We start from the raw sequence: 25,005 nt of genomic DNA, 5'->3' as shown, positions 1-25,005 counted from the left end.
TGTTATGCTAAAATAAATAGGAAAAATTCTAGTGATAAGGGATTTCTTCTGCAGTGGCATAAGGACACTTCCAGACATATCCATGGTATTTCACGAGTTGTTTCTGAAGGTGAATTTCTGAGCTGAGGAAGGAAATCAGCCTTGTAATTTAGAGTAACGACCAACGATTTTGTCATATCGTTTAATCTGCACATGGTAATTAGAGTTTTCAGGAGTCATTAGCAGCTGGGGTGTCACTCTGTGTTTATTGGAGGACTGTCAGCCGGTGTTTCTCTTTGTTTGTTTTTTAATATTAATGGTTTGGAAAGCAGTTGGTGCTCTAGAAAGAATTGAGAAACAGGCCTGGGTTTGTGGATTTTTATCACCCTGCCAAGACCCTGCGCAACTTCCTCTCCCTCTGCCCGCAGCAGCATACGGAAACCTGACTGCTGGAGGCCACTTCTGCAATTGCAGCAGGGCAGGGGAGCTGGGTGGGAGCGGGGTCTTTTCCTTCTGCTGCTCACTAGTGCTTTGCCACCCAAAGAAGAAAATAGGATGCATTTGAAAATGTCTCTTTGGTTGTTTCTTGCACTGATGGGTTTCCTTCTCTCCCCTCTCCTTGCTGTCGTGCAGTGCTGCAGTTGAAGCTCCAGCAGCGACGCACACGGGAGGAGCTGGTGAGCCAAGGGATCATGCCGCGTAAGTACCACTGGAATTCTTTGTCCTGGTGTTTTTGTGCATGCTGTTTTAGCGGAGAATGTTTTCCTGAATGATTTGAAAGATCAGATTCCCTGCTTCTGCATGAACACCATCATATACAAGAGCCCCACCCTGTCCCACCCAGCTTGGTCCTTCTGAAGTGTTGATGTGCTGGTGCGAGGCCACCTCCCATACCGAGGAAGAGAGTAATGACTGCAAGTGTAACTGTCCTCCAAAAGCATGCTTGCGTTTGATCACGCTGCACATCTTACAGGAGAACATACTATGTTAGAAGTGCCTTGCATACTTGACACATGCTGGTAATCACTCTTTGAACAGGCTTCCTGCCTCTGCAGTTTCTGTTCTTGCAGTTTGTCAGCTCCCCAGACCTCTGAGGCAGTTGTAACTTTGTATGTTCATATTCCATAAACTGACTGAAAACAGGCAGTGTGTACAAGCTGTTAACCAACAAGGGACCCTGTTTTACGTTTGTAGCTCGAAAACTGGCTAGAAAGAGCCATATGGGCATCAACCATTCCTCTTCATGCAGGGGAAGGCAAAATCTGTGGAGCCAGAGAACATTTCTGGTTGAACACAAGCTTTAATTAAGTCACTGTGAGGTTAATGTTGGAGAACATATTTTTGTTCCCCTTCTTCCCCCCCAAAATGCAAAAAGTTTTGTCATCCTTTGGTCCCTCTGAACTAGATGACTTATAGTAAACAACTTGAAGCAAGACCAAAGAACAAGTGTTTTATTTTTGAGGTCCCCTCAGTTTCACTCATCACCTTTAGTGAAAGGTAATGGATCAGGGATGTCTTTTCTTCTTTGAAAACCTTTCCTGCGTCCCTGTTTCATAAGCTTTACTTGAAGACAGTGTAGTAATGGGGAGTTTCTCGTTCCTCCTATTTTTGGGGTGCACAGTGTAATAAGACACAGTGGTGTGACTTAGACTTTGCTGAAGGAGCAAGGTTAGACTGTCAGCGCTCTCTCTGAATGAAGAGAACCTGTCATTGCACTCTGTTGGCTGGAGTGGCTTGCTGGAAGGCAGTGATGTTCTCAAGATGTTTCTGGCACCCCTACTTAAAATTATGTTACCAAAGCAGAAAGGAAAGATTGTCCTGTCTGGTTATAGTACATCATGCCTGTTGTCTTATTTTTACTTGGGGAGCTTATATACATGCTTCTACAGAATGCACTTATTTTTGGATGAAAGACCAGTGTCCCAGTTAATTGTGCCTTTTTGCTAATGCTTTCCAGAAGAAAATGTGCCTGACTTCTTTGTGGTCTCCTGCTTTAGGTGGATATGTATGCAAATACTGTATTAACTTATGTTCAGTACTGGCTTTCTTCAAAGTGTGGCTGGCCTAACTTGTGATTCCTGAGAGGGGTCTGTTTTATAGGCCTTTTGAAAATGAGGCCCCTGCAAGTAATTCAAGTCAGGCATCCTGAATAATTAGTGAGTCTTAAATTTGCTTAAAATATAGCCTAAATTACTAGTCTTTGCAGATTTATGCCCTTCATTACTTGATTAATATCTCTTACATATGAGTTTTGTGATGGACCAAAGAAGAATGTTCAGTGAAAAGTAATTGTGAAAATACTGGTGACACATGAAAAGGTCCTTTCTGTAATAGAGAAAAACGACTTCAGCACATCTGTTCTAAACATGATTTGAAATTAGTTCCTCCCAAGTAATGGTATCATTTACCCATACCTGCCAACTGGAAATAACCACGCATAGTTCCCTGAGCCATTTTTAATGAGAAGATCAGATGTGAGATAAATTGTGATGCTTACAGCAAAAGTCTCATTTTTAACCTTAGAAGTACAGAGGATGAGTAGGGACCATGTTCCTCCTGAAAGCATCTCAGAGGCATGACAGCTTTGCTTCTACTCTCATGAGTCCAGAATAGGTATTTTTATTACTGCTGGGAATGTGCAGACATCCTGTTTTCTTTGATCTCTCTGAGCTGCACCCTTGTCTGTGAAAACATTTGGGTACTTAATCTGGTTCCCCTGCCGTCTACTACTGAACATGGCTAGACTGGACTACTCTTGAGTTCATTAGTCAAGAACCAGGCCCCACACAGCCCTTTATGATGATTCAACAAAAATATCAAAGTTGGAATCCAGAGCATGGTTTGGTGCTGAACTAAACGATCTGGAGCACTCTTTCCATGTCAAATGCTGGTTGGCTTCTCGCCTTTATTTTCCATTTGGAGAGTCTTAACACTCTTGAAAGAATTGTGATGGTTGTGGTTCTATCTACATTACAGCTTATGTCAGGAATGTGCTTTTGAAGTGAAGCTCCTGATTGCACCTGCCTACTGTACCTTACTTTGTACCGTGAAATGAAGTTTGAGTGTTGGATTAAATTGGGATGAAAGTACAGTGGAAAATATTCTGCCTAGACTAATATGCATTCAGTCCACGGGCATAGACTACAACTTGTCTGGCACCACACCTCTGTTTCACCTTCACATAGACTGGATGTCAGTTCCTCAGCTTTGACCTTGTTTCTGTTTACATTTGGTCTTACTATGCTACCCTACATGTTCATTTCGATTAGCCTTTAATACAGATCAGTTCCTGTATCTTGAGGCAAACAGATGTGGAAAAATCCATGAGCCAAGAATGGGAGAAGTAAAAGGTTTTGTGACGCATGAAAAGCTATCTAGGATTCGAACTCTGGTACCTTTGGTTCTCCTGAGTGCAGTGTAAATCTTACATGCTGTTTAGATTCAGCTTGGTGCCCAAAAAGAGACATTTTGTTTCAGGCTTCCATCAACACAGGGTTTTTGGACAGTGTAAATGTGAGGAGTGGGAGGAGACACATTTGTGTCACCTTAAAATGAGTGTGAGAGTCATGCTATTCCTGCTTTGCTTGTTCATAACAGAACTGGGAATTACTTACTTGGTGGAATTTTGTTTATATGGTACAGTGGAAAGGCAAATGTTTCAACATTTTTTTACCGAGTACACTTAATCTCGCTTGAATAACCTTCCCAACCCACCAGCCACCTACAGTAGAGCTATGCTTCACTGAAAGATTAGTGTATTGTACTAAGAAATAAAACATTTATAGGCAGTGACAGAGGATTCAAAATAATTTGGTTTTATGCTTCATTAATTCTTCTTGCTTTTCTGTTACCACTTTGTGTAACCTTTCACTAGCAGCAGGATTCATTAGTTGAAGATTAAAATTCTCAATTGCCCATAGAAAAGAGGTGGGAAGCAAGTCTTCACCTGCATCTGACATACCTGTGATTAGAGCTGGAACGACTGTATCTTGAAAAAAGGAGAGCTGAGTTTTCATGTTTATTCAGGTTTTGGCCTATTTTCTGACAATGCAAATAGACAAGCTTTTTTGCTGTTTGCATTTTTTTGTAGCTGTGTAGAGATGATTTTCATCTTCTCGTCCTCACGAAATGCAAGTTAAACAAAATCTGCTGTCTGTGCTCAACTCTTTGAACTCTCTTATGCTGTAGAAGAACTCAGATGCTGTCATTTTTTACAGTGTTGAATTTAGAGGTTACAGGTATTGTAAGCTTTTTTTTGTGGAGTATTGAACAACCCATTTTCCACCCTTGAAAAGAATGTTTAAAACAGTAGCTAACGTACATCTGAGTAGAAAGATATGTGGAAAATATCTTCAACTAAAACAGCAAAAATTTTTAGGGGAAAGACATTTGGCAAATGTAGCAATACACTGCTATGCAAAATATGTGCCTCTTTTTCTCTTTTGCAAGATTTAAAGCTTCACATGCCCTTTGTTTTATCCATCAGGATTGTGATCTTTGGCTTCTGGCTGCAAACACAAAATGTAGGCAAGCACGCAAGGTTGTCATGTGGCACAATCCTGCAGGAAAGCTGTTTTGACCATCAGATTTATCTAAGCAGATGAAGCAGAAGTAGAAAATTTCTGGGAACATGGCTTGTGTTGCTTTGTGAGTATCTGAAAGATGACACAGGCAACCTTTGGAAAGGGCACTGTCTGGACTGAGATCTAGAGGGAAGGTGGCTTCTGTACAGGCTGAGAATTTCCAGGAGCTCCTTTTTCACTTCAGTGTATCTGATGTTTGCCAGTTTTTGTGCCAACATCCAGCTCCCCTGCCTGTGTGTTTATGTTCCGGGTTGCAGTATCTACAGAACGCATGACTGCCTGTAGATCCCAAGAGGATGGAGTTTGTGCTGGTTTTCTACTGTGACTGCACTGTGACAGGTGCTGAGGTGTTTCCATGCCATAGGTCTGTTAACAACACTCCAGTGCGTTTTTCCGCTTGGATGTGCAGCCTGGTAGATGTTTGAGTGTGTTTCAGAGTACAGGATTTGTGAATCTTGTGCTGCTGTGTTTCAGACTCTCCTGAGCAGGGTGTGCTTTATCTTCAGACTACACGAAGGGAGCGTGCCATGGTTCAGCTGCAACGTGTCACATGATTAGAAATGATGGTAATACAGCAGGCAGTCTGATGATTATAATCTCATTAGATCTCTCATATCACTAGCTGCATTTTTTGTGGCCTTGAGGTTGTTAGAGAAAATGTAACATTTGTTATAAAACTAAAATGCAGTATTTGCTTTTTTGGTGTCTTTGAGATGTTGCTGAGGACAAATTCTAAAGGAATTACCATTTACTGGGGTCACTTGGTGATTTAAGGGTACAGAACATAGGTTATGCCATGGCATATCAGTGTGATTCATCATCTTGACAAAGCCTGTATTTGGTCTTCTACATCCAGCACAGCTACCATGACAAAAAAACAAGGATCTTTGAGGTACTGATTTCAGGAAGCAAAATGCTTGCCACCTGGGAGTTTCTAAAGTTAAACCATACCTTTAGACTTTAACATCTCAACCCCAAAATTTGGCCATACGTACGCACTTGTGTTTGTGTAGTAAAAATGCTATTTCGGCTTTAGCCTTTACCTGATAGTCTGACCACTTCTCACCTTTAAAAAAAATTGGTTTTTAAATGCTTGATGAAAATTATGCACCTCCAACTTAATTGTATGGCTCTATATTTAATATTTATGGTCGTATTTTCTTATTTATTCTTCCTTCTTATTATGGAGCCGGTCAATTTAGTATACGTGCTGTAATCAAAGGAGACCTGTCAATTGGCTCCTGTTACACACAATACCTACGGTAGAACAAATTAAATGTCAGAAACAAAAACAAACCAAGAAAGCTAGTTTTATAAATTGTTTAACTGTTAATTGTGAAGGAGGAGCATCTTTTAATGGAGAAGCAGGAAGCTGTTATCTAATGTGTAATGTTTTTCATGGCACAAACTGTTCTGTTGTCCTGCTGATGACTTCAGGTACAATTCTTAATGCCTCAGCTCTATTTTGACTTCCACATAAAGGCTAGGATAGATTAAGTGCTATGCCTGTGAGGACTTTTACTGGTTCCTCACTGTTGCAGTGTGGCTACACAGCCGACATTTCAAGGTTGTTGTGTGTTATATTTGAACTGCAGCTCAAGCAATTGCTTAAACACCCTGAAATAGCTCTTCCTGCTACGCAATGTGCCCCCGTCATTCTCTCACTGCTTTACATATCAGGTCTTTGTAGTGACATTCCTTATAGTTTTATGGAATCTTATTTATAGTAACAAAGCAAAAATAACAAATTTTTACTTCCCTGCCATCTAGTGTCCGCTATTCTACCCATTGACAACTGCTTCACTTTCGTACTTAGAAGCTGTACTTTCATTTAGGATAAGGAGTTAAAAAACAAATATATGGACTGTAAATGTTGTTACTCCCAGAGTTGTTTAATAAAATGTCCAAACTTGTAAAGTCTTTAAGATCTAAAAATAATAACAACATATTTTAATACTCTGTTTAACCTCCGAATCTCTGCTGTTTCCTGATTTGCAGTCGTATAGGACATAGCACAGGACCTCACATGTGGGAGCTGCAGCTAGACTTTTAATGTAATCAGTGACATACTCTGAAAGTAAGACTGGAACACTAAGCAGGTATTGTGAAACAAAAAAAAGGCTTAGAGGACACTTGCTGCTGTATTTCTGTTTCTGGCATGTTACTGTAACTGGTTTTATTTTAGTTTGATCATCTGCCTATAACTTCTCTCCCACGAATTATTTGCTGGTTATTTGACTTTGATGTCTTTTTTTGAAACACAGTTTCAAAGCCTTCAGGCTTTGAGTGTAGAAGGAGTCTGTACATTTAAGCTTGAGAGTCTTATTGTCAGAGGCCTAATAACTTCACCTAGTTTGTTTGTATTTTTAGATATCTGTCTGTGTGTGTTTTCCATGTGTTTACATCATCTTTGATTAATAAGACATGATAAGAGTAATAAAGTTCATTGTGTTACTAATGGAAATGTGCAGTTTGCCCTTTCTGAAACTGTGGAAAGAAAAGGCCATGCTCAGGTGTTTGATAGGCTGCATTTAGTCCTTGATCCCTGCCATGATAAAAGATTTAACTCTGCCAGTTGCAAGAGAAACATAATAATCCAGGGGAATAAATCTGATATGTAATACAATTTTTTTCCTTTCATATTCCCACAGTCGTCTTAGTTTAATTCTTACTTTTTGACTGGAAATGGTCTCTCCTTTTTGTGGCCTCACACCTTCCCTACCCTAAACACTCCAGAAAGTTGTCAGAAGAGTTTGCAAGGGCTGATTATCCATCCAAGAAACAGGCATGAAAACTGATCAAAGGCTTTCTGGTAGATGTTCCTTGTCTCCCTTTTCTTCTTCAGTTTGGACGTGTTATAATCCAAATTGTAATGAAGCTTTACCTTCTTTTTTTTTTTTTTTTTTTCATTGCATTGTTTAAGAATGTCTTTTGAATGCCAGGAGTTACTGGCAACGGACGAAGCAGGTTATACATTATCTGTAATTGCTGTGAGTGTTTTTTGACACAAAGCCGTAGCCATAGTCACCCACAGATCTGGTAACTGTTACCATGGGTGACAATTTCCATCTTGCTCCTAAAGGGGATGAACTTTCTGAGAAATTGCACATATCTGTTAGATTTTAAAATAACTCAGTGTTGGGCCTTGAAAAATCTTAACCCTTTTTGTCAGTAATTTCACGTTTACTGTGACAAAACTGTACTTCAGGCTTTTCACACAGTTCATGAAAATCTTAAACTGCATCATAAGGGAGACACTGCTTAACGCAGTTACTGACAGCTTTGCTGGATTTGGGCTCTGGAGTGGTGTCTGTTCCAGGTGTTGGGAGCAGCTCAGCCATTGGTGTTTCCATGGTAGGCTGGGCAGAGGCAGGGTACCACAGTTCCACCTGTGCATGTGCTTGTGCAGCCGGGGCAAGCCCAATTCAGGGACCTGGAAAGTGGCTTTTTTGGGGAAGAACAGCTCCATGAGCCAGAACATTGTGCAGGCTCATGAGTGTTGATCCATGAGAAGGGGTGGCTCTGTGATGTAGGTGTCAGGGAGGCAGGACTTCAGCTCCAGTTCCAAAACAACCCGGGTCTCTGTCTATGTTAATTGGATGAGCTCAGTCGTGGGGAAGACTTGGTAAAGCTGTAGCACTGTAGCTGTAATACCATGCTTTGGCAGTGCTGGCAGCAGTAACAACATGGAAAGGACCTTTCTCCAGCATTTCTTCTGTTTGGGACTAGGAACACTCATAATTCTTTGATCACTGTAACATTGTTATTGAAGTGTGTTCACTGAAGGGCGACGCTGCATTTGTTTGTGTGCCAGAGATGTGCTTCTTAACCTTCATAAATATATTTGGATTGGCTTTTTTAGGTTAATCTTAATTTTTAATTTTCTGGGTTTATGTATTTTGGGATTTTGAATGATCACAATTTACCAGTTGTGGCTTCTTTTCCTATCTTTTAACTTGATACTCATAGTTTAGCCTTAATCCAAGGTCACTTACCAATGTCGGGGCATGATATCAGCAAGAATTCTCAAGTATGATCAGATATGTATACTGGATGTCAAACTCTCTGGAGCTGCTAATGGAGAAAAGAGTGCTGATGGAAATCTCTTTTCTCTCAGCTGTGTGTTCCCCAGCCCCTTTTCATATTTCTACAGCATTCTGCTCTTTGTTACTGCCCCAGTAGCAAGATGACAGTCCCTTCTGTTTACATGACCTGGTTTTTTAATACCTTTTTCTTCCATGCTATGAGAAATGCTTTTTGGAGGTGGGGTGAAGGTGAAGGGAGGAAGAAAGTGCTAACTGCCTTGCTCTGTGGTTCAAGGTTTGTGTCTCTTACCAAATGCTATGGGTTGGGAGCCCCACCCTGAACCGACAGAGGAAGTCATCAAGCCTATTTGCAGCACTTTATTTCATCTTTTTACGAAAGCATAGTAAACAAGAGAGATAAACCAGAATTTGGTTGAGAGCAGGGTGAGGAGCTGCAGCAGAAGGCCTTCTGCCGTTCTGAATTAAATCAGTGTGTCTGAGGTTGGGTTGGGATGTGACACAAGCTTCTCTTTTGTCATAGCAAGGAAAGGTTTTTCCTTTTCCTTAGGAATGGATCTAACGGATGAGCAAAGTATTTGGCTCAGTATTCTGAATTTAGCTGTAGCCTTTTTACAAACACTGCACGTTGTCTTACCAACTGATTTGCAGTTCAAATATCACCTCGTTGTCTATGAAGAGCTAGATGCTATGGCCAAGGAAACCTCATGTACTGCCTCTCCTCTGTCAGTCCACAAGTCTGATAGCCTAGAGCAGTGATCTTACTCAATGCAGAAGGCTTTGCAGCCTCTTTTCCCCCCAAGACACTTGAGCTGTGAGGATCTGTGTAGATCCTTTTGCCTTTCTTTCTTCCCTGTATTTGGTTCTTTTCAAACCTCAGTGTCTTCTGTCAGCTCCATAAGTAAATGCAGGGTGTATGGATATTTTGACCTCTTCTTCTCAGCAGCTGGGCCAGTCCCCTTCCCCTGCTGTGTTTCATTCTCAGTGTCTTGATCTAGTTCTGATTCCACTTATTTCTCACACTAGGTAACAGGAACTCAAAGATCTGCATATGAATATATTTGAAAGCTTTGCAGAGCTAAAATCTGCTTTCAAACCCTGAACAGTAATGTTTTGATCCATTTTGCCTGGATTTTTGTCTCTGCTGTCATATTGGAGATTTGAGTTTGATTCCTGGGCCTTGATTCAGTTCATTTATAACAGCACCAGTTTGATGCTTTGCAGCAGTATCTCAAGGCCAGGCTGGATGGGGCTCTGAGCAACCTGGTCTAGTGGAAGGTATCTCTGCCCATGGCAGGGGGGTTGAACGAGGTGATCTCTAAGGTAGGTCCCTTCCAACCCAAACCATTCTATGATTCTGTGTCTCATTCACACTTTACCATCTTCAAAATGTGGCTTGGACTGAGGGAACACCGAAATCATGCATTGCAGTTTTGGACCCAGTTTCGTAGGAATGAATACATTGCTTTGAAGCAAAGATCAGCAACTTTTGTCTCTGCACTTTGTATGGAAAGGTGTGCGTCAGTGTAGATGGTCTTGTGTGCTGTGCTTAGTTTTGGGGGGGGTCAGATGGAAGGACGGTTGTTGCAATGTATAGCTGCAACATTTTTGAAGCAGGGTGGAGGCACAAAACAGTTGCATCATTGATCTGCAGAGAGATTTCTCATGGTAGCTAAGGGTGTGACCGCAAAGATAGTAATGCTTCAGGAATTCTGGAGATGCAACATCAGAATGCTCCACAACAAGCAGCAGAGAGACTAAAAAAATAGGCTGTATGTGGTTGGAATTTCAGGAGATTCTTGCTAGCTAGCCTGTCTGTAGTAGGAAAATCATGTCCTGCTGTCAGTCATATGACAGGTGAGGGATAAAGCTCATCCTCCTGACAGCAGATGTTGCAAACTGGCAGACATTTGTCCAAGTGGGACAAAGGTATGTACAACTCAGTGAAGGGCACCCGCTGGACTGTGCTGTCCCAAACCCCGCTGGTGATGCTACTGTCCCCTCTGTCACTGAGCCAGTTTCAGTGCTTGTTCGGCCATTTGTAAAACCAGGCTGTTCTCCTGTGGAAGATGGGATGATTCAAAGATGTGGGGGCTGTGGTTCAGCAGCGTGGGGGCTCCTGCTGCAGTGCTGGCCTTAAACCCAGCCTCTCACCTCTGACTTGGTCTGGCAGAGCAGTTGTGCCCAGCTTTGCTGACACTATTATTTGTGGAGCCGTGCTGTACACCAGCATACCAGTCCAGGTTAAAATAACTCTTTCAAAACAATTGTAATCTGAGTCCACAAACGGTTTTGTCAGCATAACCGAGGGCTAACATGCTTTGTCCCAGGCCTAGGTACAGGAACGAGGGCAGAAGTGTAACTGCAGTTTGCTGCTGATGAAAACACCACATACATATCATGTAGAAACAAAACCAGAAAGGCACAGGAGGTACACCTGACTGAAATTGGGCATTGCAGAAGCTACTTCTGCATTCTCAACTATTTCTTTTCTGCATAGAATGGGAAACAAAAACTCAACAGCTAATACTACGGTTGTAGTTTGGCAAGTTTGGTGGCTTTTTTTGACAGAATCAACTATGTTGGAAAAGACCTCAGAGATCATCGAGTCCTCTGGTAGCACTCTGTTCTCATCAGGGGCTCACCCAAAGTTAGCTAGTTAGTTAGATCAAGGATTCAAACCAGGGTAACTCTGGGGAGGGGCAAGTGCCATGGGGAGGTGCTGGAGTTACTTTATGGCAATAGTTCCATAGTAGAGCTCCCTGTGCAGTACAAGTACAGTTGGAGCATCAAAGGCAAGGCAGAAACGTGGAACGTGGGAAAGGGGAGAAAAATAGATCATTACCTAAGCTGGACCTGCCAGCAGACTAAATATTTGTTGAACTGCCTCCCAGGGAAGTCAGGGTGTTAAATATGTTTTTGCACTTCTTGGATTTAGTAAGGTGCTTGAGACAGGCTTGCCTGATGTTCTTGGAAGCAACTTGGGACTACTTGAAGCTGCCTATGCAACTGGTGAGGGAACAGTACTGGAATAAAGGCTTGGTGTCAGACTGGGTGGGTGTGCTGTGCAGGGCTTTTGGGTGGGGTGGGAAGGGAGAAGATCAGTGTTTGACATGATTCGAGATTTTCAGTAATTTGACGCAAATGAGGAACAGTCTGCATGTTTATTAAGCTTGCAGGTTAGTAGGGTGGGAGGAAGACAGGACTGGGACTCACAGTATTTGGAGAAGCCAAGAATGGATATGGGATGAAACCAAAGAAAAGGGCAGACTGTCTACATTTTGTGATCCTTAGTCAGTGGCATGAATTGAGGATGGAGAATGGCTCACTAGGTAGCAGCTCTGCTGAATAGAATTGGAGACCTTTCACGGTTTGGGAAAGAAGCGCAAGTGAACGTTACGCATTTTATGTACCCAAACTAAAGGCAAACTGGCTGGGACATATAACTGAGAAGTGTTATTTAATAATGATTTAACTCTATAAAAGCTGATAAAGTCTAGGCTGGAATATTCACCCAGATCTGGACACTATACTTCAGAAAAAATGCAGATCAAATGGAAGTCCAAAAGAGAGTAAACAAGCAAAGGTCTGGATAGTGTTATCTGTAGGGGAAGGCTGAATCAACTGGCTTTGGTAATTTCATATAATGGAAGATTGTAGGAGAACCAAAGTTTTCAAATACCTGGGGATAGATGCAAGGAGGAAAATAATAAATTGTTCTTTGTAACGATTGCAGGTAAGGCAGAGAATAAACTGTAGGAAGGGAAATGCAAGTTAGACATTCAGAAGGTTTTTAAATAGTAAGGACATCTATGCACCAGGATAATCCTCTGCAAAAATATTGCATTTTTCATGAGAGGTCTCCCAAGAACAGGTTAGACAAACTACTGTAAGGAATAGTTTGGGATATTTTATCCAGCCTGAGCAGTCAGAAGGCATCAGGTGATTGGAGTTTCGTCATCCCTAACCATCTGTGGTTGTATCTGCTGCTTCAGGTACCAAGAGCTATCGACATGGATCCTGTCTCAGTGATAAAATGCTGCCCCGTGCCCACCTGGTTAGCAAAGCTTCTGCTCCAGCAGCTCAGCCACTCATTTATGTGCACTGTCAGAATGAGCCAGAATAGCTGATATGGCTTTACTGGGTAATTTGGGGTAGAATGGATAAAGCAGCACTCTGGTGAGCAAATCAGACAAGTTATGGGGGATAGGAATAGTTTTGCAGGAATCCGAGCTAAGTGGCCAGGAAGGGCAGTGGTGGGAGCTGGAAAAGGGGGCATATCTGCACTGTGGAGCTTACCCAGAGCTTTACTGCTTCTGAGTTCTTCAATGGATTATATTTTTCCTTTTCTTTCATTTGCTGTAGTAGAGTTAACTGAGTTGCTCCACAGCTCTGGGCTGCTCAGTCATTTCAAAGCCAGAAAAATATACAAGGCTTAGTTCACTTCAAATGGAGTATGATTTTACAGTAGACACCCTCTTCTGACATGTCTGCCCTATCCTAGATTGCTGAGGGAAGCAGTGAAGGATTTGTGCCCTCTTGACATTTTCAGAGTTCGAATATGAAGTCCCCTGTCATGTTGCCAGCCCAGAGAGCTGCCTCTCAGTGCACGTTTCCAGAGGACTAGTCACGACAGACTGAAGTTTTTTTTTTACAGTATTATTCCTGTAGCAGCTCTGCATTACTTACTGTTTAATGTGCATGTGTTTTGGGGGAGGGTTTTTCTTTTTTACTGCTCAGGGATTCTTCTCTCCCTTTGCTCTTTTGTATTGCAAGAATTTTCCTGGACTACCTGTGACACCTCCTGAACTCCTGCAGTTGACTTTTCTGACCATTAGCTGTGGTCAGGGAAATGTCACTTAAAGTTCATCTGCTGTCTCATACTGACAGCAGAGCAAAGAATTACTGCCATGCCTGCACATTCTGGTGGTAGAGAGCTTTTGAAGACACGAGATGAGTCCTGCTTCACTTGTCTCCAGGGTCGATGTTTATGCAGATTTATACACTGCATGCAATCTTTGCCCAAGTATACCTGAGCTTTTATTTCACTCTTCTGTGATATGCATACCATGCAAGGAAAGTGTGTTTAAGTTCAAGCACTTGTGCATATTCACCAGCAGTTCACGCGACTTGAAAAGAGTATTATTTGTTTCTTGCTCTTCGCAAGAAATATGATTTTATATCATATTTCAGGCTCAGCTGTGCCTGAGGCCTAGTTGATGCCTCAGCTAGCCAGTGAAGTTTTTTGCATTATTTTTGTAGTTACTGCAAAGCCATATCCCTACCGTATCTCTTTGGTTTATCTCAAAGTGCATTTCACAGCTTGTGCAACTTACTCTGGTTATTTCTATCCATAACCAGATTGTGTGAAACTAATCTGAACAGGAACTATTTGCCCCATTGTTGTAGGAGTCTGTATACTTACTATGGTTAGCTTTCAGTTATTGTTAATTTATTCTACAGATTATTCTTGAATCACTTCTGTAGTCTGAATTCCATCTATGATGCTGTGGTGTGTTCAGAATTCCTGCCTTTTGGACTAAATTCTACTTTTTAGCCCATTTGTGTGAACTAGAGGGACTCTGTCTGTATTTCACAGAATGTGTATGTCCTAACACCTTATCTGTGGCTACTCCATTTCACTCTGTAGGAAAGAACACATGCATTAGAAGAACACGTTCATTAGAAGTAGTTTCTTACCTTCCATTTATGCAAGGGCTTTTATTTTTGAATAGTCTTTTGAGATTTCATTATGAAGTTACGTTTGAGAAATATTTAATCATTGGTGTTAAGTTAAAAATAACATGAGCAAATTATATTTCATAGGACCTAGATACAATACTTTGGAGTTACTAACTGCATGAGTTTAGTTTTCTGTCTTCAAAAGACTTGCAACTTATCTTTAAAGCTAAAGGTCTTTGACTTTTCAGTTTAGCTTGATGGTAATTCCAGCAGTTTAAAATATATTTTGGAAATAGGAAAAGAAATTATTATGCCCCCTTCAGCTAGTTCTCAATACAAGCCCAAGGTGATTGTTTAAAACAACCCAAGCTACTTGCAGCTTCAGGGAAACAGTGAGGAGCTAGTGACACTTACTGTTGTCACCCTCTTTCTCTGGTCTTACTGTGGGACGTGAGGTTTGTGTGCTCCAGAGGAGCCAGGCAGAGTGAGAGATTCCTCCAGGGTTAGTGCGGTCCTGGACAGCAGAGGATCAGTTTCTTAAAACATGATCCATTTTGGCTCTGGTTTTATACAGGGCCCGAGGGGGCGAGAAGGTCTGTTATGTGGAGAGCTGCTGTTAATTCCTCAAGTTGTGGCTTTCTGTTAGCAGACAGATGTGCTTTCCTGTCCAAGTGTTCCTGTTCTCACAATAGTTTCTCTTACATGGAGCAATATATATGTCCCGTGGACCTGCAGAATGTGCAGCCAGCCCTTCCATGTATGCAAAACACAGGTGCAGCTTAAGGGAAGACTTGGAGCTTCCTTTGACATCAAAAGATAGCAAAGAGGATATACAGTTCATTAGGATTGTACTCCACCCTTCCAACCATTTCATGTGTCTCTTCAGTGTTTCAGAACCATTCTCTTAAGGACCCTCTTAAGGGTCCTGGATCTCCTACTCTCTGTTGAAGCTTGTAAAAGACTTTTGTTGAGGGGCTGGTTTTGACTCATGTTCTTGGACCCAACTTTGTGAACAATGGTTTGTTTGACTAGAAGTGTACCTGGTATTAGACTCTCCAGCAGCCCACAAAATCTTCAGGTCAGTTCCTGTATCTCTTGTGCTATCAGAGTATGCCAATTGACATTGCTTTATACCAGCTAGACATCTGGTCTGGTGTGTTGGAAGGTGCAGGAGGCAGTTGCTGTGGTGTATTTGTTAACTTACTTTGCCTGAAGGGTTGTGAAATGAGAGAACTTCCATCATTCTAATTCATTCTCCAAATGTTTTTCCTCTCAATAGCTCTGAAAAGTCCAGCTGCATTTCATGAACAAAGAAGGAGTTTGGAGCGGGCCAGGGTAAGATGCAATATAATCTTCAATGTTTTGGGCAAGTCAGGAATAGTATGTCTTGTGTTTTGGGCATCCGGTAGCTGTTAACGAGATGCAGAAGGGAATTGTTCATATTCTGGATGTAACAGCACTACATAGTCAGAGGTACTGGATGGGATATTCTGTGGCTTACATGTGGTGGTGGTTAATCCTCAGTGAACTGGTTGTGCCTAAAACCAGTTGAATACGATGCCTGGATTTTCTCTGGGGTCTTCTTTCTGGAAGTCACTGATATTCTTCTTCCCCACTTTACATTTCTGTTTTTATGGTATCTGTTTTGCCCTTAAGTGCTCTTACCATGTTGAGCTCAATTCTACCTTGGAGGAAACCTTTTCTGTTACCTGCACATGCAATTTTGTATCTGGGACATTAGAAATTAAAAATTTACCAGAGGGGATCCCTCCAAAATCTTGTGATGCTGAAATTACAGAGATTTCTGGCTCTATAGAAAGAGGAAGCCAGGCATCACACTTCATACGGCACCTTTGCTAACTAGGGGGTTTCTTGATGATTTCTGTTCCTCAAAAGGCCTCTGGGGATATTTTTTTTTCTGATTAGCCTCCAGCAGAATGAAACCTGTTATGACTGCAAGGCTAAGTTTTGTTTTAAAAGTGAAAGCAACATAATTAAAAAAAAGAACAGCTGCGATTAAGACCTGTAAGGGAGTATTAGGCCTTTAAAGAGTGGAAGGATTGGAACAGGGGACTTTGCATTAAGACCAGTCACCCAAAGGCTTTTGCTTATTTCTCCTCTTTTTTCCTGAAACATTCTTATTAAGTCAACTGACCAATTGTGGTGCAGTTTTCTGACTGACTTTAATATTTATTTTCTCTGAAGGCCCATCCTGATGGCCAGTACTTCCCAGTCTGTTACCCACTGCTTCCAGCTTCCCATCCCTGGGCTGTGTAAAGGGTAACATGTTCAGCCCATCAGGGTCATCTCTTTACATTGCTCTCTAGTTCATGCTCCAAAGACAGACCTAAAGGCAGCTCTGGAAGTGAAATGCATCTTGTCATAGTATTTAGGTTCTGCCCACCAAGGGGCTGCATGGGGTCTTGAGCTTAACAAATAACATATCTTAAAGCAACTGAAGAGTGTGACCAAACCACAAGCCAGTCCTGAATGCCAGCGGTACATGAAAGGGTTTGCTGTGAACAATGGAACCAGTGGATTTATCTTTAATGTAAAAAGAAATGTCGTGAATTTCACCCTGACACAAGTCAGTGGTGGTGCATAAAAGGGGGAAAGAGGACTCCAGCTCTTGAGGAAGTCCTTTCCAGTTTCTGTTCTGTGGAGCAGTGTTGTGCAGTTAGACTGAGGTGATTACAGTAGAAGGTCATCTATAGAGTAAGCTCATTGTCTCGGTACTCTGGCACAGTGTTTATTTAGATCTCAGTAACAACTAAAGGTGGTTGTTTCTCTTCTTTGTGCCGTTCGAGATTACCTCACTCCTGTGTCTGATCAACTGAAATTGGTTCTTGCTTGTCTGTTTTTGCTACAGACAGAGGACTATCTGAAACGGAAAATCCGGTCCCGGCCGGAGAGATCAGAGCTGGTGAGGATGCACATTCTGGAAGGTACGGCACGTGCTGAACATGAAAACATGGACAATAAACTTTATCATAATTACTTTTTTAACAGCTTTTCTATTGTGACTCCCAAGTCTTCCTTTCACTTGGGAGTGGGCAAGAAGATCATGCCTGTTGCATGATTCCTTGGGAGGGATTCAACTCTGCTTGCTTGGAGATTATTCTCAGAAGAATCAGGATGTGAATTCAAATTGTGCAGTTTTGTGTAGCTGAGCAACAATAAAAATAGAATGACCACGGATTGCTCTTCTACTAAGCTAAAACACCCTGCAAAACATCCAGGAGGAAGTGAGGCAGATTTGATCTATTTAGGAAGAGAGGGAGTGCTGTGCTGCTGCTGAGCACCACAACTTTGGACACAAGCAGAAAGGAAAAGATGAACGAGAATTGGGTGGCATCAGTTTGAGAACAGTAAAGTTGTCTTATTTTAGAGCCACAGGGGCTACTGTGGTAATCCTCATAACTTAAATATACGTAATATCTAGTGTGTCTTTATAGTGCATAGTTATCCATTGTTATCTGCAACTATTTTTCTATAGTTACCTACTGTTATCTACAGTTACCTTTCTAATAGAATTAAAATACTGCTGAAGGGCATGGGTTGACCGTTGCTGGATTTATGCCATTTTATTTACTTTCCCCCAAACAGAGACCTCAGCTGAACCCTCCTTGCAGGCTAAGCAGCTGAAGCTGAAGAGAGCCAGACTGGCAGATGACCTTAACGAGAAGATAGCGCAGAGGCCAGGCCCCATGGAGCTGGTGGAGAAGAACATCTTGCCTGTGGAATCGAGCCTGAAGGAAGCTATTATTGGTAAGGCGAGAGGAGGATCTGTGTTGAGGGCATTTCCCACAGGTGGCTGTGATTAACTGTCAATTCACCTGCCTGTCTAAGAGAGTGCAATCCCACGGCTGGTCTTGTTTTCCTGTCTCAGAATCGTGGGCTTTCAGCCCCAAGGATTCTGAAAAGCAGAACTCCCTCTGGCCCAGATAGTGCTACAGAAACATTAAATTATAGGGAGTGGGGACATCCCAGAATAATGTCAAAGGAATTGTATACCCTAAAGACTAGAAAGAATGTTGAAGATTGAATTCCCTAGATTCTCTCCTTAAAAATCTCTCTCTCTCCCTGTAACATGCCAACAACCTTGGTCAGGGAGAACCCGATGACTTACTCAGATCAGCGAGAGGAGACAGGATATAAACAGGTGTGATGAAACAAAAGATGTCTGTGAACTTAAAAACTTCAGAGGATTCAAACCCATTAAAAATAAACCAGAACAGATGTAAATCATGCCAGTGCCATTCCAAGGGCTGAAAGGAATGCTGAGGAATAGCCTTCCCACTGCCTCAGCAGTGCTCTTTCCTGTCTCCCCAGACTGAGCAGTCTGTGTGTCTGTGGTTATTCATTCCCTCAAACATGCACAGCTACTTCTTTAAAGACAAATGGGACACAACTGTGAACAAGACGGAATACTTTTCATAAAAAAGGAAGAGGACAGTGTTGTGGGAGAGCATGGCTTCACTATTGAATAAGAAGTAGTTGAGGAAGGGTGAGCTTGTGAACTGGATAATAAGAGATGTGGCTTCCTTCTGACTAAGCAAAGTACATCTCTGGATTTCTGTTGCTTTTAAGCGAGGTGCACGTGAAAGTATTTTCCTTCTTCACAGGATTAATTTGAGAAAATGTAGTCTAAAAAACATTGGTACATTACACATGTACACTCGTGAATTTATCTACTGACAGAAATGTTAATAGCAGTCAGAGCCATCACCACTTAATCCATAGCCTTTTTTGCTTGTAAGACAGAAGAATCTAAGAGAGATTCTACCTTCCCCCACACAGGATGAACACCAAAGAAACCATAACTCAACCTTACACTGTCTGACCATCTTCTTCTTTGGTGCCAGTTGATAATGAAATAAGCCATGCCATAGAGCTGGGTTTGGGCAGAGTTTAGTGTCTCTTCTTATACTTACTGATTGTCTGGCTAAGAAGCAAGGGAAATGGTTCCCCCCAGTCTGCATCATGTTATTCTACTGGTAGCAGAGGTGAATGTAAACACTTAAACCTGATCCAGTTTGGGCTCTGTTCTCTCGTGTTCAGTTGGTGCTTTAGGCACAGCTCTCTCCATCACATCCCTGTCTTTGTGAAACATCTAGTGTCAAGTGAAGTAATTTCTTGTTCTGCTTTACGGACATGTCGATGTTTGTGTTTTCAGTTGGACAGGTGAACTACCCAAAGGTTGCAGACAATTCCTCCTTTGATGAGGACAGCAGTGATGCCCTCTCCCCAGAACAGCCAGCCAGCCATGAGTCCCAAGGGTCTGTCCCATCACCGATGGACTCTCGGATTTGTGAGCCTCTCCCTAGCACCACTGGCACATCACTAGCTCAGGTGAGAATATGGAGGCCTCCTGCAGTGCCCTGGAGCTTCACTTCTGAGGATCCTAAAAAGTGAGACTGAGGGATCCTTAAAAGGTATAGTCTGTGAGATTTCACATGGGGTCTTGGCTCCGTGTGGTGTTTGTGACATGCTCTGCCTATTCAGAAGCCCTTGTCATGGTGTCAAGGGTAGAAGGGGACAGTCATTGCTTGGTGATACAGCCTCTCTGCAACTGATTCTGGCAGGCAAAAACTGGGAGATACAGGTGTGGGATTTTGGTTCCTTTTCTGCCCTAGGAAGTTGTACTGCTTCTCAGGGACAACTGAAGCAGTGGGTTAAAGGAGTCTGATTAATGATCTGAAGCCTGTGCTCCTTCCCTCTAAGTGGACACTTCCTGAACTCTGTTAATCTATTTCCCTCCTTATAAGTGTACTCATTATGCCTTTTTCTGTCCCTGCAGGGTTCATCCCAGTTGCAGATTAGTGCAGACTCCAGTGAAACTCTTTTTCTACCTGAGCAGCCACCCCCGCCTCTGCCACCTCCACCTCTTCTGCCCCCTAGTCTTACCAATGGAGTGGCTCTTACTGCTGCCAAGCCCCCACCAACACTCATTAAGGTACTATTTTGGCTGATTTCTTCATTGTTGTAATCTAAAGATAAGGTGGTTACTCTGAAGCAGGTTTGGAGTTGGAAGTATTGGATTAACAGATACAAAGGAAGGAAACTTACTTCTCACTAGTGCATTCCTCCGACACTAGTTGTAACATTTAATAAGGTTTTCTTCTCCGTGATGTATTCATCTTCTGTAAAATGGGTGCTGAATGCAAAATGTTTTGAATCAATCTGTATTATCCCTAATTAGAGTCAGTGAGTCTGCACTGGATGAGCAGATGATCTGGTGTGCTGGGAAAGGTGATCTGCGTTATGGTGCAGTGTAAGCTGCTGCCAGTGCTGTGTCTACAATGTTGCCTGAGTTAGAGAAGTATGGAAAGACCCTCAGGCCAACAAACTGGAGAATTTCAAAATGAAAATCCCAGTGTGTGTTCTGGTTTACATGGCGTGTTACGTTATATCAGTGTTTCCATGCTTACTTGCTTCCTCCTTTTCTTCTAAATAGCAAAGCCAGCCCAAGTCTGCTAGTGAGAAGTCTCAGCGCAGTAAAAAAGCCAAGGAGTTGAAGCCGAAAGTCAAGAAGCTTAAATATCATCAGTATATTCCCCCGGACCAAAAGCAGGACAAGGGAGCTCCTCCCATGGATTCATCCTATGCCAAAATACTGCAGCAGCAGCAGCTCTTTCTCCAGCTTCAGATCCTCAACCAGCAGCAGCAGCACTACAACTATCAGACGATCCTGCCAGCCCCACCAAAGTACGGGTCCACAGTGGCAGCTCCCTTAGGAAGGACTTGGTTCCCCAGTACTGTTGCCAGAAATGTGATGTTTTTGGTGTGAGGTGTGGCCACCAGGTGTAACACACTCAGTCTTGTAGGTTACAGTGGGCCTCAGAAAGGGCCAGTGCCACATGAATCAGACAAAAGTAGCTGAAGTGAATTGGTTGGCACAGCAAGGAGCACGGATGTAGGTGAAGGCTTCGGTGTGCTTTAATGTCTAGGGCAGCACCAGTGACCCAGATGTTTCTGAACGTTTATGATTGTTGACACTGAGGGCCTCCAGTGCCTTTCCACCTTGGTTTTGATGTCCGTGCCTTTTATTTTCCTGTAGGCCTCCAGGGGAGCAGCAGAGCGGTGCCAGTGCCCCTGCTGTGCGCAATCTCTCTGCCACAGTCAGCAATGCATCTTCAGGGTCCTCTGGTTCCAGTGGGTTGATGAGACAAAACAGTAATGCTGCGGTGGGCAAGCCTGGCCCTCTCCCTGCCAACCTGGATGAGATGAAGGTAAATGCCCTGTGAAGCTGCACAGCCCCTTTTTTGCCATCGTCAGCAGGCGGTTGCTGCCCCAGAGCAGGGCTGAGGTGAACTGACAGGTGTTAGTGAGAGCAGCTGGGATTGCTACCCTGCAGTCTGTACCCGAGGTGCAGGTTTAATGGTCTCCAGGAAGGATCAGTTTAGTCCTTTGTCTCATGGCTCTGGTAGCTGCTGATAGTTGTTTGGTTAGGAGTGTGTGTTCTCTTAACGTTGCACTCTTTGTCCCCCCTGCATCAGGTAGCAGAGCTGAAGCAAGAGCTGAAGTTGAGGGCCTTGCCTGTCTCAGGCACAAAGACGGACCTGATTGAGCGTCTCAGAGCTTACCAAGAGCAGAACGGTACAGCCGGCCAAACAACCTCCGCTCCCAAATCCAGCACAGCAGCTGTCCTCGCAAAAGCTGCCGAAGTGGTGGTAGCCTTCCCAGCTGCCAGGCTGAGCACAGGGCCAGCCCTTGTCACCACTGGCATTGCACCAGCAGAAGTAGTCGTGGCCACAGTCACAGGTGGCAGCGTGATGAAGTTTGGCAGCACAGGCTCGACTCCTCCTGTTTCTCCGACTCCTTCTGAGCGCTCACAAATGAGCACAGGGGATGAGAACTCGGGCACTGGAGATACCTTTGGAGAGATGGTGACCTCACCCCTGACCCAGCTCACCTTGCAGACATCTCCAGTGCAGTTCCTGGTGAAGGAAGAAAGCACCAAGTCTGCCTCCTGCAGCATAAATGCAGCACCCAGGTCGGAGCGGTGTAGCACTGGTAACAGCAGAGATGCAGAAGTTAGGGACAAAGACCAGATGCTGCAGGAGAAGGACAAGCAAATCGAGGAACTCACCCGCATGCTGAAACAGAAGCAGCAGTTGGTTGAGATGCTTAGGCTACAGCTGGAGCAGGAGAAGCGCTCTCAGCAGTCACAACTGGCCCCAACGGCTGCAGGAGAAGGAACAGCCCTCGCCTCCAACCCGGGAGCATTTGGCATCCAGGTCAAGAGTGAAAACGGTTTCCTGAGTTGCCAGTCTGCGAAGCAATCCAGTGGCCAAACAGACCAATTCAGCCCTGCACCACCCGCTAGCCAAATGGACACTTCGAATCCAAGCCCAGTGCCAAAGAAAGCCGTGACGGTGAAGCAGGAGGTGCCAGCCGCGGAAGCAGAGCCGTCGTGCCAGTCCCACAGCCCGCGGCTTTTCCTTGGCCAGCAGGGGAGCGCCCTGAGCGACCTCATCAAGGGCACCCCTCCCCCCACCCTCATCACTGACTCCACAGGGACCCACATCGTCCTCACCGTGACCAAGCAGAGCGCCGAGAGGCAGGGCCTCTCGCCCCACGGGAAGGCAGGGAGCAGCTGCCCGGCCTTGCAGGTACGCAAGGGTCAGATCCCATCACTCCTGCGGGCAGTTGGATTCCTCTCTCCTCTTCCCACTCCTATGGCTGAGGTTACCATAGGATGACTTAACGAGGTGGAAATTCAGTGCAGTAAATACTGAAAGGGCTGAGTTGCTCGCTATGGTGGCCAGTAGATAGTGGCTTTGTAAAACAGAGCGGTGTAAGCAGATCTTCAGCAAAAAAGAGTGGAATTTGACAATGAGCTGTGTACAGCAATGCACGATTGGCTGTGTGCATCACAGGCTGTTCAGCATTCTTCCAAACACATGGTTCTGCCTTTTGTCAGGCAGGATCTCGGGCTTGGATGACAGGGTTTGCTGCCACAGTTCACTAGTTTTTGAAAGAACAACTACGCCCATGGTAGTAAAACAAGCAGAGTGTATTTCGCCTCTTGTCCTTTACTGTAGAGATCGTAGTTGGAGTGATAGATGGGTCACCTTATCTACCAAGAGCCGAAATCAGACCCTGGAGCAGACAGTTTGCCTTTTGGCTGCTTTTTCTTTTAATGCGTGTCAGTATTTCGGTGTTAACAGAGTCTTTCATCAGAGATGATTTACTGTTCCCCTGCTGGCATGAGCTCACCACTTAACAGAAGTGTTCCAAGCGTTTCTTCCAGGAAGGGATAAATATGCCCAGGTTTTATAGCATAAGTCAAACCCCAACATCTTCCATGACATCAGAGGAGATTTTCATTCTTTGCTGGTACATTTCTTGCACTTTCTGCAGAGCAAATGGCAGTGTCTGCCATCAGGGATGGGCCCTGAGCAGGCTGTGTTTGCTGTGTAGCAGGTGAGATGCCAGGCAGCTCACCTGCTCTAAATACCAGCATCCACTGTCACCCTTGATATCCCAGAATATCTCACCTGAACTCCAGCTGCTGCTCCAGAAGGGCACAGGTCTTGTGTCAGTTCTGTCAGCCGTGAAGGCACGTCATGGGTAGCCCAGGGATTTAGACTGGTACTACCTCCTCTTTTAGGAGCCTGAATCACACCCCAGTCTGACTTCTCTGCTCAGTGAAACAACGATTGACTGAATTTCCTTAAAAATAAAGAGTGGGGAAAATAAACTTTATAAATCCTTTAAGAAACAAAAGCCCTGCTCCCTGTCATGCCTGGGGAATAACTTGTTACGGATACACTTCCCTTTTCAGAGAGTACAATCATCACCTGCTAAAACTCCCAGCCAAGCGCCGTGTCAGCCACCTGCAAGCACCCCCCAGCAGCCCCCGCAGCAGCAGCAGCCCAGAGGACTAAACCAATCCAAGGTAGTTTGCTGTCTGCTCACTTTTTTCCTTGTTTGTGTTTGCCTGCTGCCAGGATTTGTAACACAAGGGCAGATACCAGTGGGAGTTTTAAACAAGCATCATTTGTGAATTAAAAACAAGGAGAGGCCGGAGTGGGCAGCCTCGGTTTATAGAGGCTGTAAGTAAGAGATGTTCCTTACTCCTGAAAGAGCGCAGCTGAACTGAAAAGGTGGCTGCCGCATGAGGAGAGGGTGGTGTGGGCATTGTGTCTGCTGCTGAAGGTGCTGTATGAGCTCAGATGGGTAAAAGGGATGTGACCTTTTACCCTCTGATACTGCTGAGCGTGCTGTGATTTCCATTCCCATGCCTTGAGCGTGCCTGTGAATTACTTCTTTGTAAAGCGCAATGCTGCTTCAGGAAAGAGAGCACCTCAGACTTTACCCCCCTTCTCCAGGTGATAGCTGTAAAGAGGATCTGCTGTGCACCTCCTCCCTTTCTAGCCTGCTTAGCTGTCTCTCTGACATATAATTAGGATAAGATACAGAAAGATTATGAAGAGATTTTAGAGCTTGGAGGATCATTTCTGACTCAGTTCCTGGAAAGGACTTCAAGACAGGAGTCTAGTCAGAGTGAGATATCTACTTTGCAAGGGGTCAGTGCCTTGGTTTGCTTTGAGACCTTTAAGAAAGTGCAGAAGGTAAATGAAGGCACCTGTTTTCCTCAGAGTCCCTTAGCCTGTGAGCTGCAGAGGCATCTGTGGGACTCTCCCAATCCTTTTGCCTCTCTGCAAGGTCAGAAGCCAGGTCTGCAGGTGGTCATGGGGCAGCTGCCCCAC

General features: G+C 43.8%; 1 protein-coding gene across 1 annotated transcript in view; it reads left to right on the top strand.

Annotated features, from left to right (window-relative positions):
• MRTFA (myocardin related transcription factor A) overlaps positions 1–25,005 on the top strand; it is a 48,026-nt gene that overhangs the window by 17,904 nt on the left and 5,117 nt on the right. Inside the window, exons 2-11 of the mRNA XM_027885000.1 lie at positions 613–678; positions 15,567–15,622; positions 17,157–17,232; positions 17,894–18,055; positions 19,464–19,639; positions 20,088–20,243; positions 20,745–20,995; positions 21,348–21,519; positions 21,787–22,902; positions 24,078–24,191. Coding sequence (XP_027740801.1) covers positions 613–678; positions 15,567–15,622; positions 17,157–17,232; positions 17,894–18,055; positions 19,464–19,639; positions 20,088–20,243; positions 20,745–20,995; positions 21,348–21,519; positions 21,787–22,902; positions 24,078–24,191 — 2,345 coding nt within the window. The remainder of the gene's footprint in view (positions 1–612; positions 679–15,566; positions 15,623–17,156; positions 17,233–17,893; positions 18,056–19,463; positions 19,640–20,087; positions 20,244–20,744; positions 20,996–21,347; positions 21,520–21,786; positions 22,903–24,077; positions 24,192–25,005) is intronic.

Source organism: Empidonax traillii, unplaced genomic scaffold, assembly GCF_003031625.1.
Source record: "Empidonax traillii isolate 1590-97213 ecotype Southwest subspecies unplaced genomic scaffold, ASM303162v1 scaffold159:size1039807, whole genome shotgun sequence".
In the NCBI taxonomy this organism is placed as follows: domain Eukaryota; kingdom Metazoa; phylum Chordata; class Aves; order Passeriformes; family Tyrannidae; genus Empidonax; species Empidonax traillii.
This window is presented reverse-complemented; position numbering and strand designations above follow the sequence as displayed.